At 52.9% G+C, this 15,574-nt stretch overlaps 1 protein-coding gene across 22 annotated transcripts in view; it reads right to left on the bottom strand.

Annotated features, from left to right (window-relative positions):
• The window catches only part of MAPT (microtubule associated protein tau), a 37,180-nt gene that overhangs the window by 11,746 nt on the left and 9,860 nt on the right, over window positions 1–15,574 (bottom strand). For 10 of the 22 annotated variants that reach the window (XR_007373308.1, XR_007373309.1, XM_048926942.1 and 7 more), the window contains exons 2-8: window positions 9,989–10,068; window positions 8,650–8,736; window positions 7,670–7,741; window positions 6,465–6,530; window positions 3,515–4,366; window positions 1,189–1,244; window positions 512–682 (exon numbers count right to left, since the gene is read on the bottom strand). Coding sequence is in view for 20 of the 22 variants with exons in the window: in XM_048926942.1 (XP_048782899.1) it covers window positions 512–682; window positions 1,189–1,244; window positions 3,515–4,366; window positions 6,465–6,530; window positions 7,670–7,741; window positions 8,650–8,736; window positions 9,989–10,052 (1,368 nt within the window). In the remaining 2 variants the exon portion in view is untranslated. The remainder of the gene's footprint in view (window positions 1–511; window positions 683–1,188; window positions 1,245–3,514; window positions 4,367–6,464; window positions 6,531–7,669; window positions 7,742–8,649; window positions 8,737–9,988; window positions 10,069–15,574) is intronic. The other 12 variants (XM_048926957.1, XM_048926958.1, XM_048926963.1 and 9 more) reach the window with 6 other exon arrangements.

Genomic DNA, 15,574 nt, shown 5'->3' with positions numbered 1-15,574 from the left:
TTTTCACATCCACCTGGCAGATGCAGCTCTGCACACAACCAATGCAGCTGCCGTGTTCTACACAGCCATAAAATGCAGCTTAAAGCTGCAGAGCAAAGGGTATGAAAGAACACAAAGGGACCCAGAAACGTTTCAGAGAGACCAGGTAACCCCTGCAGCACGTGAGATGCTCCAAAGCAGAGCAAGGGGCCGTGAGACTGACACAGCTGCTCCAAAAACTGCCGTGCAGAGAAGCACATCCCACAGCACTGTGGATGCCCCATCCCTGCAGGCGTTCAAGGCCAGGCTGGATGTGGCTCTGGGCAGCCTGGGCTGCTGGTTGGTGACCTGCACACAGCATAGGGGTTGGAACTGAATGATCATTGTGGTCCTTTGCAACCCAGGCCATGCTATCATTCTGTGACCCCCCTCTCTGAGTGACACGTGGTGCTTCAGCCCAGCAAGCGCTGCCAGCGCTGCCTTATGCTGTTCTCCAAGGCAGCTTTGCCTCTCTCACATCCCATTTCCTTACCTTGGCCTTTGTTTCATGCGTTCCTGTACTGGCAGGTCGGGGTGTGACTCGTTTAGAGGTGGATGCAGGGCTGGAGGGAGATTTCGGAGGGGCTGTGCTAGAGGAGGTGTGTCGGTGGGGAGGGATGGAGGCTCTATCGCTTGGGGGTTTGGCAGTGGAAGGTGAGGATTTCTTACACATGGAAAGAAAATAAAATCGGAACAACAAAACCAAAATCAGTACGGGAGGGGAACAAAAGGGATAACCAACATTACAGAGGATTAGAGGGTGCAATGTGGAAGCAGACTTGAAAAAGGCAGTGGAGAGGTTCTGCCCTCCGCAGCACAGAGCTGGGTGAGGGCTGTGGGCCCTGGGGCACTGCTGGCATCCTAAGGCTCCACCAGCAGAGCTGTGAGACACCCAACGACAGCCTGGAGTTTGCTTCTGCACCAGTTTGCCCCACCAAAGCCACTCCTCTGCTTTCTGACTGAGAATATCACATAGAACCACCCATACAAAGCCACCATCTGCATTCTAGATTTGATTGCACCATCCAAACCAGGCCATGGGGAGAGGAAAACAAAAAACAAGGCTGAAGAATGGAGGGTAATGGCAAGGACTCCTAAAGCAGGAGTTAGGAATGAGCACAGCCCACGTGGGCAGGTGGGGATCACCTCTGGTTCTCCTCCTTTGCTTACCTTCGGTTTCTTTTCATCAGTTTCAGCCCCTTCCTTGTCTTTGCTATCAATACGAGCTGACAAATGGAAACACACAGTTACACTTTGAGGGATGGGTGAAATGCACAGCTGACAGTGCCTGAGCTACAGTAACATGCATGCTGAGCTGCTGCTACCCCTTCCCTCTAGCTGAGATCAGATGCTGCTCTTAAAACACGAGAAAACCCCCCATTTCTTGGCAAAACACATGTAAGCACATTCCTCCTGGGTTAACAGATGATCCTGTGCACAAGCAACATCAGTCACTGCTGGAGCATCGCACACACGCCAGGTCTGCACACATTTGCACTCAGTTCCAGCAGCACTGGTTCAGTTCAGGATAGAACTGCCCTCTCTGAGCCCAATGTGAGTCTGTTTAATAAAACCTGTGTGGTTCTAACAGTCAGGTATATGCACACTGAAACCAAAGGATGCCCCAGCCGACCAGCCCCAGGGAGCCCAAGGTCTGTCTGAAATCTCTTCTCCAGTGTGTTAACTTTGCAGTTTACTTCCCATCCCTCCTGACACCGCATCCCAGCAGTGCGCCCTCCGTCTGGCTCAGGCTCTGCAGGCTTTTAATGCTGAGCCACTGTCCTGTTTGATTCACATCAAGCACACGGTGGCCCTCGCAATATTTCAGGCTGCAGTACTAATGAGATGAGAAGCTGAGAGGAAGAAACGTTGGTACTGTCAGGCACTCGTTACAAAGGCCCCGCTTTGAGCCCTCAGCTAATTCCTTCCTAATCTGGGAGGAAAAGCTTCTGATCTTCACCCCAGTGTTTGGAAACCCAATGGTCAGCCCATGTGTGATGCCATGAATGCAGCACCGATGCCTCTGACCCGACCCCAACAGCCCCAGAGCTGCTGCAGAGACTACAAAGTGTCTCAGTCTTCGAAGGAAAAAGCTCGTTAATGAATTAATTAAAGAAATTCCCTCTGTTGAGTCAGAAGCTGGGTGACCCTGGGCAAGGCAGCCCCAGCCCACGATTGGTTTCAGGCTCTGATGACAGCGACAGCAAGCCATGCTGATGCCCTGCAGCACGTGTGCAAAGCTTTCTGATGCCTTCTCAGGTAGTAAACAATAAGAAATGTGTGATGAGCTTTGGCTCCGAGGGGAAAAGCTGCATCAGCAATTTCCTCATTGACCCCATGCAGCAAAGAGCGCGTTTCTCTCTGCTGCAAACCAGAGAGGAGGGGAGGGGTGAGCAGGATTTCCAGGTTAATGGAAGCAGCCATGCCAGCTTTGGGGACGTGGCAGTGGGCTGAAAGGCAGAGCTCCTCCCCAGGCCAGCCCTGACAGCACAAAGTGGGACAACATGGCAAGAGACCAGCGGGTTTTGCTGTGCGTCCTGCAGCACCATTTGCTGCGCAGCCTGCACTTCTGCACTGAGCAGATTCCTCTGAGATGTTCCTGGGTCCCTGGAAACTGGGAAGCAGCTCCTTCTTGGAGAAGGAAGAGGTCTAAGAGCTGCTCTGCCAGCAGGGATGCTCATGCTTTGAAGGAAGAGCTCAGCCCTTCACAGCCAGAACTGAGACCTGCTGCACAAACAGCACCCTGGGCTCTGACTGCCCAGATGCTCACACAGGAGGATTTCCAGCCCAGACACACGCACAGCGCTGTGCCCAAGAGCCTCCACACACAGAGCACCCTGCAGAACACAAAACACAGCCATTGCATCAGAGCACCTGCAGATCCAGAGCTGGGATCAAAGCATGATGCCGTGTAAGAGCCTCAGCTGTGCTCTGCAAAGGACCCACGTGGGACTTTTCCCTCGGTCTGAACTGCCACCTCCCTTATGTTCTTCCCTCCTCCCTCCTGTCTAGGAAAGCTGATCCAAGGAGTTACTGGACTGGATAGTGGACACATGCAAACCAGGTGGCAGTGCCCCGCTGGGACAAGCTGCAGCGTGCTGGGTTAGCCCCAATCCAACATGCCACAACACCCAGCCAGAATTTGTCTTCTCTGGGAAGCTGCCAGGTGTGAGTAAAGGAGCCCAAAGATCCAAAGGAATTTTAACTAAAAAAGAAAAAAAAAAAAGGAAAGCATGATTGGGAACACGGCAGCACCATGCAAGGGATGCAAAACCAAAGCATGGGGGTCTGGCAATGATGCCAAGACATCCAAGATTAAAGGAGGGAGAGGGGGAAGCAGCAGAGCTTTGTAGATCAGTTCACAGCAAAGGTCCAGGCCATGTCCCAAGCACTGCAATTCAGGAGGAGGCAGCAAGCTGAAGTGCTGCTTCAAGCAGCCTCGTGGTGAGCAATGCACCAGCAGTGTGAGCTCCAGGCAGGCAAACGGTGCACACACCTTTCAGGAGAGGAACTCGACTGACTGCTTTATCTGCAGCACCAGGCTTCTTCTTGGGCGTCCTGCACCCTTCTGCACCCAGCTCTGCCTCTTCCACGGCAGCATCTCTGTCTTCCCTGCCATCCTTTAACCCAACGGGGGGTTTGGCTGCTTCCTTTAAGGGTCCAGCATCCCCTCCTGCCCCTTCTGTTTGGGTCTCAGAAGGCTCAGACGAGGTGACATCTGCGTATGACTCTTCCCCCTGTAACTGCTGTCTCTCCTCTTGGTCTTCTGCTTTCCGTGCTTCACATTCAACAAGGAGCGCCTCTCTCTCTGTGTCTCTCAGGACATCTCTGGACTTGCTTTCTTCTTCAAGAGCTTCTTTGGTTGCTTCGGGTCCTGGAGGAACACGCTGTCCCACCAGGCCAAGCAAACCCTGCCGAGAAGCTTCATCCTCATCTCTTTCCCATCTGCTGGCATCTTCTTTTAGCGGGGCTCCAGCATATAACGGAGCTGGCCCAGCTGCAGTACGGGAGGCATCAGTGCCACCTGCTCCTGCCAGCCCCACGGTGCACACATCACCCAGCTCTTCTCCCATTGCTGAATCCACACCAATGCCTTCTCTGCCCCCACGATCCCACAGCTCACTGCTGTCCTCAGCTGCTCGGACATCTTGGTACATATCCAGGGGTATCGGGATAGTGACCTCGATCCTGGTGGGAGCTGTGGCTGCAGGCTTTGTTTCTTGTTGCAGAAGAGGCTCCTGAGGAACAGCAGCCAGCTGCTCCATGGGCTGGCTGCCCCTTTTCATCACACCTCCCACGTGCTCCTTAAGGCCAGGCTGCAGCTTTGGAGAGCTGGGCTCCCCTGGAGCTGAAGACGCAGAGTGTGAAGCGCGGGCAAACAGTGAGCACAAGCACAGATAGGTGGTCAGTCACATCATGTAGAAGAGAAACTTGGGATGTGTACTATTAATAAGAGCTGCCCCATTCAGCAGACACAGAGTGGCTTTTTAAAGGAACTCTGACCTCCATGGGAACTGGGAAGGGGGTCGGGGGGGTGGGAAGGCAGAGCACTGCCTGCACCCCATAGCAGAGGCGGCTGAAGTGTCCCTGTGTGCCATGCCTGCACTGCCTGCTGGGCTGGCTTTAGAGGTATTCAGCAATCAGCAACACATCCAGCTTCCCAACCACCTCCAGATCATTCCTGGTTCTAATGAGCCCAGGGAACAGCACTCCTCTGCTCCCTTATTGCTGTGTCCTGAACAGCAGAGCCCTGGTGGGAAGGACTGTCAGTAAACTGTGGCTGTAACTACGCAGCAGCTCTGGACTGTGTGCCCACTCAGCCTAATTAGTGTTCCAGCACTGCTGCCATCGTTTGGGCAGAGGAGAAAGAGTGACATTTAAAACCCAAAACATACGGTCACAGAAACACAGATCTTGGGGTTTTTTTAGGGTAAAGGAGACAATTATTTTCCATTGCTGATCTCAAGCATGACACAGAGCTTGGCAATTTCACGCCACAGTGCTGCATTAAGCCAGATATTCTGGTTGAACTGAAGCTCTTCTGCTCGAAACTCTTCCAACTGAAGCAGGGATGTGCTGAGCAATGGAGAGCTCACCCTCAACACTGGGGAACTGCTCGAAGCCCTCTGCCCCCATAAGGATGTGCACATCCATCCTGCAGGGCTGCCCAAAGGTCTGAGTGCTGCACAGGGAGAGCTGGCAGAACACCAGCAGGGCAAATCTGAACTGAAAGATGCTGAGACTCCAAAGGCATTCTAACACGCTCTGTCTTCACTGCAGAGATCATTTTTGCAAATCCCACAGCACAAGAAATGAAGGTGGGTAGTTATGAGATACCCACAACTGTGGGCATGCACCAATAATCACATCAAGTCATCAGAGCTCATCATCGTTACAGAGCAGCAGCACTGCTAGAAGTCCGTTTTGGAGATGGAACCATTTATGTCAGAAGCCAGAAATGCCATCTATTGGTTCTCTCAGAGCTGCAGTGAGCTGCACGTCCCCAGAGCTGACAGCTGAAAGATCCCAGGACAGGACAGAAAGCTCTCATTGAAAATCTGGTGAGAAATAGCAGCTACCACCAGACTGAAACAGACAGACGGCAGGGATAACTCACCCCATCCTGCTAACAACCTTGATTTCCTTTGGAGTAGCATCACTATTTTGAATGCAGAAGAGCTGCTGGCCTGAGAACCACCAGCCAGGCATCAAATGCTTTATTTTAATTGCAGGGAGCAGAGTGAGTGTAGCTGTGCTGAGTGTGAAAAGCAAAGACCTCAATTCACTCCGAGCTGAGAAAGCAAAGAGCTGCGTGCTTCCTGCAAAGGCAGGGATGACTGCAAACAGCAGTCAGAAGAGGAGAGACTGCAGGAGCAGCCTGAGGAACCTGAACAGAAAACCTCCTTACCAAATGGGCTTTAACTGCCCTTCTAACTAGCACACAAAACCAGTGCTGTCACATACAGACGTGAGCAGGACAGCTGTGTTGAAGTGACTGCCCACCTGGCCTAGCATTGGCAGATGCCCCTGGAGACTGGGATGCAAAAAGAGCCCACCCTAAATGAGACACAGTAGTTAAGAGTCAGATAATTCACGTGGGACGTGCAGGGCCCCAGGCTGACCCTACAATGCAGTGCTCAGCAGTGCCTCCTGGCTAACTGCACCATCCTGGCTCTGTTTATGACCTTTTCTAGCCTGGAGGATGCTCTGTTTTGCCACTGGACAAACAAGCATCGGTGCTTCAGCCACCTGAGAGAGAGAACTGATGAATGAAGAGCTGCCTGAAATGGGTGCGTTGGGACATTCAAAGTGTGTGTAACCCGCCTGCCAGCAATGGGGAGAGCTGTACAACTGCCCACGGGGTGCAAAGCAGTTGCATTACAGAAGAAAACTCCCAAGCCCCCCAGGAGCAGCAACCAGACCCCAGCGACAGCAGTCTGACCAACCTTGAGCAGCATCTCCTGCAGCGTGGTCCTCCAGGCTGGGGGTGGCTCCTATGCCCGCCTCTTCAGCTGGTCCCAGTTCAGAAGGAGAATGGAAAAAACATCATCAGAACACGAGAATTAAGTTTAAGCACGCTTCTGGAGAACGCCTTTACCTCCTTGCTGATTCTGCCCATGGCGGCTGTGTTACGAGCAGGGCAGTATCAGAAAGGCAATCAAGCTGTGTTAATGCTGGGTCCCATCAGATTTATCCGACAGCTGCTGTACCAACGTGTTTCATCAGCTGGCAAGTCAGCACAAGCTCCTTCAGACAGACATGCAGAAACCTGAGCACTGAGCACGGAAATTTGGGCATTTACGTTTCCTCTTCTACTCCTGCCAAGCTGGCAGCATTCGTATCCATGTCTCTTACCTGAGCTCTACCTCATCCGTGTCTTCTCTCCAGCTGACTGTCATGAGCTCTTCCTGGGCTATTTGCTGCCAGCTAACCTGGCTGTGTAACAAACCCAGTGCTTGCAGAGCTGTGGGCTTGTGTTAGCGTTTGGGTGCTGGCAGAAGCCCATTCTACCACACTGCCTTTCCCAAAACCTGCCTGATGCTCCCAGGATAACTCAGCAGCCACCACACAGGGACCACGTGCTCACAGCCACACCTGACTGTCCGAGGAGCTCCTGCCCTGCTGTGCTGCACATCAATCCCTTCTAACTCTGAAAGACCCCCATTCCACCCTGCAAAAGCAGGCCCAGGTGCAGAGGTCCTGAAGGAGCCACTTGGCTTCCTGTGCACGATCTCCAAAACGTGCTGGCAGCCCAAGAAGTGCTGCAGTGGTCTGGATTCCACCTGCCTCTCCAAAGACAACTGTGTGGGCTGAGAGAGAGTGCCCAGGAGAGGAGCAGCGAGGTGCTGCAGAGATGGGCAGGCTCTGCAGGAAAGCACTTTGCCTGGAGACGCGAGGCAAAGCCACCACGGAGAGAAAGACTGGCAGATGAGGAGCTGAGGAAGAGAGAAGAAAAGGCTGCGAGTGTCCCCCAGGCTGGGGAAGGCAAGAGGACAGCAGTAAGCAAGGAATTGCATCAGAAGAAGGAAGGAAGCACGAGGAGCGAAGCACGCCTGCGAAAGGTTCTGCAGCATTACTGCTCAGCACCAACCAGTCCAGCTCTCTGCTCTATCTGTATCAAGAGATGAAGCTGCACCTCGGTCTCCCTCACCTGTGGTTCCTTCTGGGATCTCCCCGTGCTGATCCTCTTGGTCTCCTTCCTCTACTAAAGGTGCTGTGGCATCTGAAAAACAATGCAGCTTTCACACAGCCAGCAAGTGGCAAAAGCCTGGGGAGGTCAGGATGCTCCCAAGGCTCGTTTTGCTCAGAGCAGCACCCATCTCCCTCCCTTGAGCCAGCGATTGTGGAGGGAGACAAGCGAGCAGGATGCAGCAAAAGCTGGTCCTTGGGGACACAGTGAGCTGCCCCCACAGCAAGCACACATCTCTCATGTGGCTGCTCTGCATGAGATCACAGCCTCCATCTCCAGCAGGGCAGGGCTGGAAAACTGCTCAATATCTCCATCCTTTTTAATTTTAGATACATTTTGCAAGCCAATGCCTTTACCCCAAGCCACCAAGAGGCAGCTACTTGGGATTAAAGCAGCCAGAGAAACAGTGCAGTTAATTAAAACAACAGGCAAGTCTCTAGATTACTTCCAAACTAGGTTTCTTCCAGTGAAGCAGCACAGAAATGCCCTGACCTGACCCACAGGACTTCTGCATCAACTCAAAGCTGTACATACAGACTCAATCCATCTCACCATTCCAGCACAAATCGTGCTGTGTGAATGAACACATCAATACAGAGGGAACACAACAAGAGCTCCACCTGACTCCGACAGGGAACACAGAGCAGGATGGGCAGGCAGTATTCTGATGGTGCACAGTGATGCAAACCTGCGGGCGATGTGGGACCGCTCCTGGCTGCACTGAGCTAATTGGACCCTGAGGTCACTGTGTGAGAAGGAAACAACCTGCAAGAGACCTGCTGAGCTCCAAGCACCACTTTGCATCTCCATCTCCGGCCTTCCGACCCACTCTCCGCCTTTAAGGCCAATCCTCTCATTCTGCTGAGGGAAAACCTCACTTGTGATGAGCCTAACGACCCCAACCATCACGGTTTCAAAGCAGTAAGACAAAGAGCTCCCACCTTCTGTAGTTGGGGTGCTCTTAGCGTCAGAGGTTTCAGAAACAGGCTCATCCGATCCGTCATCGACTGGAATCTGAAGGGGATAGCCTGGAAAACAAATACTTAGAACAGGTCCTTGGCGATGAGTTACAAACCTCTAACGGCCCAGGTCCACTGGAGAGCATCAAACACCTGAACTGATAAGCAAGCAAAGCGTGAAAATGCCAACCAAAAGCATCGGTGCCATCGCCAAAAAGAACAAGCAGGAGCCAAAAGAAAAACCCAGGGAACCACACAGCAGAGAATGGCAGAAGCAGGAAAGGAGATCTCAGCAACAGAAAGCAGGGAAGATGCACGTCTGAGTCACTGCTGTCCCCTCTGCCATTTCTAGAGCCATCAGACTCTCTTGCAGAGCTCCCATGATGTATTTATTCACTGCAAACCAGCAAGTCTTTGTGCAGTGCATAGGGCACAACGCCAGGCTGGGGCCAAAGTCATCTTTTGGAAGAGTACAGCAAAAAGCACAAGTCTCTTCTTTGCAAAGAGGCTGACCAAATGAAATAATACAACGAAAGCTGGAGAAAATGACTCGGAAAAGAAGCTTCAAACGAATAAAAGTGAAATCCCTGTGATGTGCAAAGATGGGGCTACGAGCTGAGAGAAGCTGTCAGCCTGAAATGCATCACACGACCCACGATGAATGGATGCCATGGATTCTCTCCTCGGCTGAGATAACCCACTGCTCTGCTTTGGTGGAAGCTGTGTCCAAAGCCCTTCAAGAAAATAAAATCAAGATGGTGTTCATATGAATCATAGCCAAGAGTGAGTCCCACCAAGTGTGCTGGGGCTGTGTGGGTTTCCAAGCTCAACTGTGCAGCGTGGTGGGATGAGAAAGGAAAGGCTTCTGGAGAAATGCAGGTCTGAAATGTGGGATAAAAGACCCTTGCATGGCTCCCAGAACTCTCTGCTCAGCCTTGTGCAGGTGAGAAAAGCAGGCAGCAAGCAGCATCCTCGAGCCGTGTCTCAAAATAAAAGCAGTGCTGTGTTTTAATAGCAAACTGAGGAGTGAACACAAAAGCATGGACGTGCCAAGCTGCAGCAGTAAGATCAGAACTGCTCGAGACAGCATGGGATCTGTGCTCTGCTAGGCAACCATATCACACAGCAGCATCCTCCTTCGTTCAGGAGCATCAGAGCACCCTGTGGGCCACCCAATGCTTACTGCCTGCAGCAAGCTGCTATGCAGGAACCTTCCATACACACACACACACAGCATCTCCTCCTGGCTGTCCCCAGGGCTCTGCTCCCCCTGCCTGGGTCACTCTTGTCCCCTGCCCTGTCTCCTCCTGGAGGTGCTCACCTGAGGGGACGTGCTGCCTCTCCTGGTCCTCCACCACGGTGACATCCTGGTGTGGTTCTGCCATCTTGCAGCCAAGTTACCTGAAGGAGGAAACAAAAGCAATCAGTATCAGGCAAATCCTGGAGCCCTGTTGGTGTGTTCCATGCAACCACCTCAGCCACGTCCCGGGAGCATCCTCTGGTAAGCAACGAGCCGAGAGCTGCAGGCTGCCTCTTCAGCCACAGCAAGAAGGGAGCTGCTTTGTCTCCTTTTCCTGATGAGCCCCCAAACCCCATCGCTGCGTACAGGGAAGCTCAGGATGCACACTGCCTATTGGGTTTTGCAGCTGTGCTGAAACACTCCCCAGAGCATCCAGTGCCCCCAGATCAACCAGGAGCACCCATGAGCAGAGGGCAGTGCAAAATGCTCCCACACCAAACCAGGACCTCCGAGGGCTTTCCCAAGTGCTAAAGGAAGTGAACCCACCAGCAAACACAGCCTGCAGGCGCCGTGCCTCTCCTTATTCTCCACGCTGATTGGACAGAGGTGGATTTTAGTTGACTTCCTAATAGCTGATATAATTACAGCCCCTGGCAGTGATGAATAACGGGCTATTAGTGTAATTGTGTGCTTGCCATGACCGTCAGGAGCAAATGGATGCAGCAGTGAGGCTCAGGTCACTGCAAGCAAGGAAGCAAACTCACGTGGTTTTGTTTGCTGGCAATAAATTAACGGGATATATGGAACTAAGCAAGAGAAGCTCAAATGCCAGTAACCAGATCTCCTGCCCAGCTTTTTTAAGCCTTAGGAAGATGACTGGACCATTTCATCTCTGCCTTTGACAGCCACAAAGCTCTGACAGAACTGCACCAAGGAAGCGTGACAACTTGCCACCAAAGGAAGTCACTCACAAAAGCAAAGGCATGAAGTAGGAAGGAAGGAGGTGACAACTTTCTGTCAAAACCTTGGGGGGGTGGGAGGCTGCCCACCAGAACAGACATCCCTATGGGCACCTGGCTGCCCTCCTCCCAGGGCTCCAATGATCACATGGATGATATCCTGGTCTCATTTGGCTCCACTGTGGTGCTGTTTACAAGGGTGGTTAGCACTGAAATACAGAAATGTGATGTTAGTTTAGGGTATGGAGCATCAAAGCAAGTTGAGCATGAAATATGTGAGTGTGAATGTGCTGCCTGGTGTGCAGGAGGTACAGGAGCGAGCTTTCTATCCCAAAGGCAGACCTGGGATACACAGCAGCTTCCCCACGTGCTGCCCTGTCTGTCAGCAGGAAAATGCAGACAGCAGAAGCCATCCTGACCCCTTTCCCTTCTGCTGGTCCTTAAAAGCCTTCCCAGCCCAGCCCAGCTCACCACACACCCACAAACCTTTATTCCAAGCTGCTGACCCAGAGGCAGAGCATCCACTCATATGAGTGCTGCCTTAAATGATGCTCACTTCTTCCTTACGTTGCCTCCTCTCCTGCCTCCCCCAGTCCAGTTTTTGGATAAGAGCAATCAGAGCCTCTCCCAGTTTCCCTGGAAAGTTGCATTTTGTGCTTTCCTGCCTCTGGACAAGAATTTCCTGGGCCACCATCCAGAGAGGATTGCTGGCTCCACATCCAGCTCACATTCCCAGCCTGGGGCTCAGCTGCCCGTTCTGGGCACAGCGTTCAGCTCAGCTCAAGATGTTCCACTGCTCCTCCCAGCTCAGCATTTAGCATCGGTGCAGCCCTGGCACGGCAGCAGCCAGCAGTGATTCAGCAAAGGCCACGGAGCTGCACGCCCGCAGCAACAGCTCTCACTCTGCTCACTGCTGGTGCTGCTGGTTTTTTGACACCAGGAAACGTTGGGGTGGTTGTTAGAGAACTGGCTGGTCTCGCTGTAGCTCTGCAAAAAGGCCTTTAATGCTGTTCTGCTCACAGCTGGGCACAGGCAGCCCCGCTCCCACTGAGCTCCACGCATGGCAGGAGCTGCAGGAGCGAGGATGGGCTCGGGAGGATGCAGCCATTAATGTTTCAGAGATGAGAGAAGAGCTGCCTGTTGTGGCAGAAGGAAAAAGGCATTGCCTAAAGGCACAAAGAACCAAGGGATAAAGCACCCAGACATCCCCCAAGAGCTGCAGGGCGCAGACATGCATCCATTTGGACAGCAGGACTTTGGGGAGCAGCAGTGTCTCCCATGGGGCTGGACGGCCTCGTGCCTGCAGGGCAGCAGGATGGAAAGAGGCTCTTCCTGCAAGGGCTGAGATTGAGAACCATTGCAAGGCAGATGAAACTTCAACACAACAGAGAGGTAAATAAATGACACCAAGCGGTCCAGGGGGGGAGGCCAAGCAAGCCAGCAGCACCATTATCTCTTAGCTGCAAAGCTCTCCCAGCTGGGTTTGAAACACACAGCCCCTATCATCATGCAGCCATATTCACCACCATAAAGACGTTTTACGCCTCTCTGATGGATGCTGGAGTCCATTCTCCCCCTCTTTATTTCTCATCCACGGCAGCTAAAAGCACTCCTGACAGCAACTCGGAACCTGGGGGTGATGCACACAATTCTGGGACAGATCCGTCCTGCTGGAACCACGAAGCAAAACTGAAGGGCTCAGCCACAAAGCATTTCTTATTGCAGGGGGGGAGTCCCAGCTGTGCTGTGGGTTTTTTGCTCTACGAAGGATTCACGATGCAATGAAAGTTAAAGCTTATTAAAACTGCTTATTTTAAAGAAAGATGGTCTGAAAATTGCACATCTGAGCAACTGCGAATTACAAACAGCGTCTGAGATGATGCTCCTTCTGCTCCTCAAGTGGAGGAGGAGGAAATCCCTCCTGGGGGAAAACAGCAAGAAGGGGAAAAGATGCTCCAAAAACCTGTAGGAACAGCCGTGCCTCCAAGCAACGGTTTGGGAATGAGTAACTCCACCAAGGAGAGCCACAGAGATAAACCAGCAGCACGCCCTGCGTGAGATAAAGCACAGAGCCCTCCTAAGAGCCTTATCCCTGCCAGCACAACCATCCCCACCAAACAGGGACCCTATCTAAGAAGCAGCAGCCCAGCGCAGTGTTAACAGCCCCTCCGGCCCCACGCTTCCCATGGGGGCACAGCTCTTACTGCCAGACATCTGAGCTCAGCCCACCAGCACCATTTACCCAGCTGTGCAGCCCAGTCGGGTCCCTCGGCCAAAACCCAAGGGATGAGTTTAACCACGGCCATCCCTGCACTGAAGGCACCTTCTCTGCTATGGGCATCAGTGCTAAGAGGAGCAGCCCAGGCTTGGAGCTGCTTCCCAGTGATGCAGGAAACACAGCAGCACTGGGAGTCGAGCAGTGCTGTCCCAGTGCCACACTGAGTGCTTGGGATGGAGTGACACACAGCTCAGGGAACCAGGAGTGACTCTCAATGCATCTCAATGGCATTTTGTGGCTCAGCCTGAGCCAGCACGCTCCCTGCAGGTTTCTGCTGTGCAAAGTGTCAGCAGCAAGATGACAAAACAGCTGCAGGAGACACTGCCACCCCAAAGAGCCCAAAGTCTGCAGGACCACCAGGAGGAGTCTGAAGAGAGATGAAGCGAGCCCTTAGAGCTGCAGGCATCACTGAGCTGCGGTCAGGAAGCGAGCTGACAGCTTTCAAAACCCAGAAGATATTTAAAGGGGAAAAAGAGTAATTTTCATCACACAGAGGATGGCGAAGCTCTGGCACTGCTGGGATGCTCCATCCCTGGAGATGCTCACAGTCATGGATGGGCCCTGAGCTGCTGGGGGGCACCCAGCCCACGGCAGGGGGTTGGAACTGGGTGGGCTTTAAGGTCCCTTCCAACCCAACCATTCTGCCATCCATTCTATGAAATATTTAAGCTCACAGGTTAGAGCACACCGAAGCCCTGTTTATAAGGCACAGGTGTCTGAAAGGAACTTCTCTCATCCAGCAGCACCTTTTCTTGCTTGGTGCCCCTAAGAGCCAAACCCAGAACCCAAGGCTGCAGGATCTGGTGCCGAAGTCCCTGCAGGGCCATCAGGTCGTGTCACCACCCAGCACAACAGCATGCAGAGCCCTCATTCTGCTGCTGCAGCCAAACTCCTGCAAGCCACATGCTGTGCTCTCCCCCTGAGAAGGCTGAGGTCCCAAATGAAGCCTCCAAACTCTTCACGCCTCGGTGCGAGGATTCCCTGCAATGACAGGTGAGTAAAAGCAGGACTGAAAACAACGTACCCTACTGACAGCAGCCTGGAGGCTCAGAGGAGGAAAGCAGCTGCTGGGGATCACACAGCTGTGCCTCAGCTCAGTGCTCTGTCTGTGACAGATGACATCACAAAGGAGCAGCACCAAAACGCTTCTGGTGCCAGGGGCTGAGCTGCCCTGTGAGCTGTGTGCAGCCCCAGCAAGCAGCCCAGCACCAGCTCACCCTGCCAGCTCTGCACGGATGCGGGGCTGCAGCCCACAGCACAGCTGCTGGGATCACGAGCCTGGGAACTGATGCTTCAATTCACACGGGCTACAAATCCCCAAATAAACCACAGATTGGGGGCTGTTATGGGCCACGTGTTGGGAGGGAAACAGAGGGAGCAGGAATTTCTGCAGTGCTTGGAGAGATGCAGGCTGTGTTTGCACGCTTTGGTGCACATCCCTGGGTGCAGCCGAGCAGCTCCAGCTCTCCCAGCAAGCACAAAGGGGAGCAGCTGCATCCCAGCTCATGCTCAGCTCCTTCCTTCTCCATTATTTCACCTGCAAGGGTGGCAAACGCCCGCGTTACTTGAAAAGGAAAGCAACAAACATGAGTGTTACCGCTGAAAGGTGATCAAACACAAACAGGATTCTTTTTCTTCTTCATTTGAGTTACTCAATTAAAACGGAGCGGCAGCCCCGTGAAAGAGCATCAGCCTGAAAGGCTCTTCATAATTCATAAGCGGCTTCCTTCTCATCTCCTCTGTGCACTTTGTGCTTCCGAGGAGCTGACAGATGAAGGAATGTGGACAGTGATGCACAAGCACTGCCTAATAGGAGCGAGATGAGAAATCACAGCAAGGCAGGAGCGAGGAAACTTCCTTCATGTTCAAAGCCAAACTCTTCTCAGAAGAGCAGGAGGGAGCTGCACAAGGGATCGCTTCACAGATGCTTTTTGTTCCTTGTTGCTCACCTTTAACCCATGCTACTGAGGCCTTGGAGGCCTGAAACACCTTTCCTGGGTTACCAAGACCAGGCAATGAATGCTCCACAGCGGCAGCTCTGGAAAGGAGATGCAAAGGGGAGGGCCATAGCACTGAGGGCAAATCCTAAGCGACGAGAGGTCACGATTCTTTACGAAACAGCATTAAAAAGGAATAGCAAAGTTGGGTCTGGAGACACAAGAATGGTCAGTGCGTATCCCTTACAAACCCAACTGTCCCAGCTCAGAGCACTGCATGCCCTCACCAGCTGGCTCAGGTCGCCAGAGAAAAGCCAAGGGATGCTCACGTGCTGGCAAGTTCCTCAGCACTGCTGAGAATTAAACTAACAGAATTTGCCATCCCAAATCAGCTTAGGGCCAGCTCAGCAGCTGCCTCCTCACTGGGTGGCCATTAGGAGGGCAGATTATCCGAGCCCACCCTGAGCAGTGAGAGCAGCCGGTCCTGGGGGAC

This window comes from Lagopus muta, chromosome 25 (assembly GCF_023343835.1).
Source record: "Lagopus muta isolate bLagMut1 chromosome 25, bLagMut1 primary, whole genome shotgun sequence".
NCBI lineage: Eukaryota > Metazoa > Chordata > Aves > Galliformes > Phasianidae > Lagopus > Lagopus muta.
The sequence above is the reverse complement of the archived record's forward strand: the minus strand, read 5'-3'. Positions and strand labels throughout refer to the sequence as shown.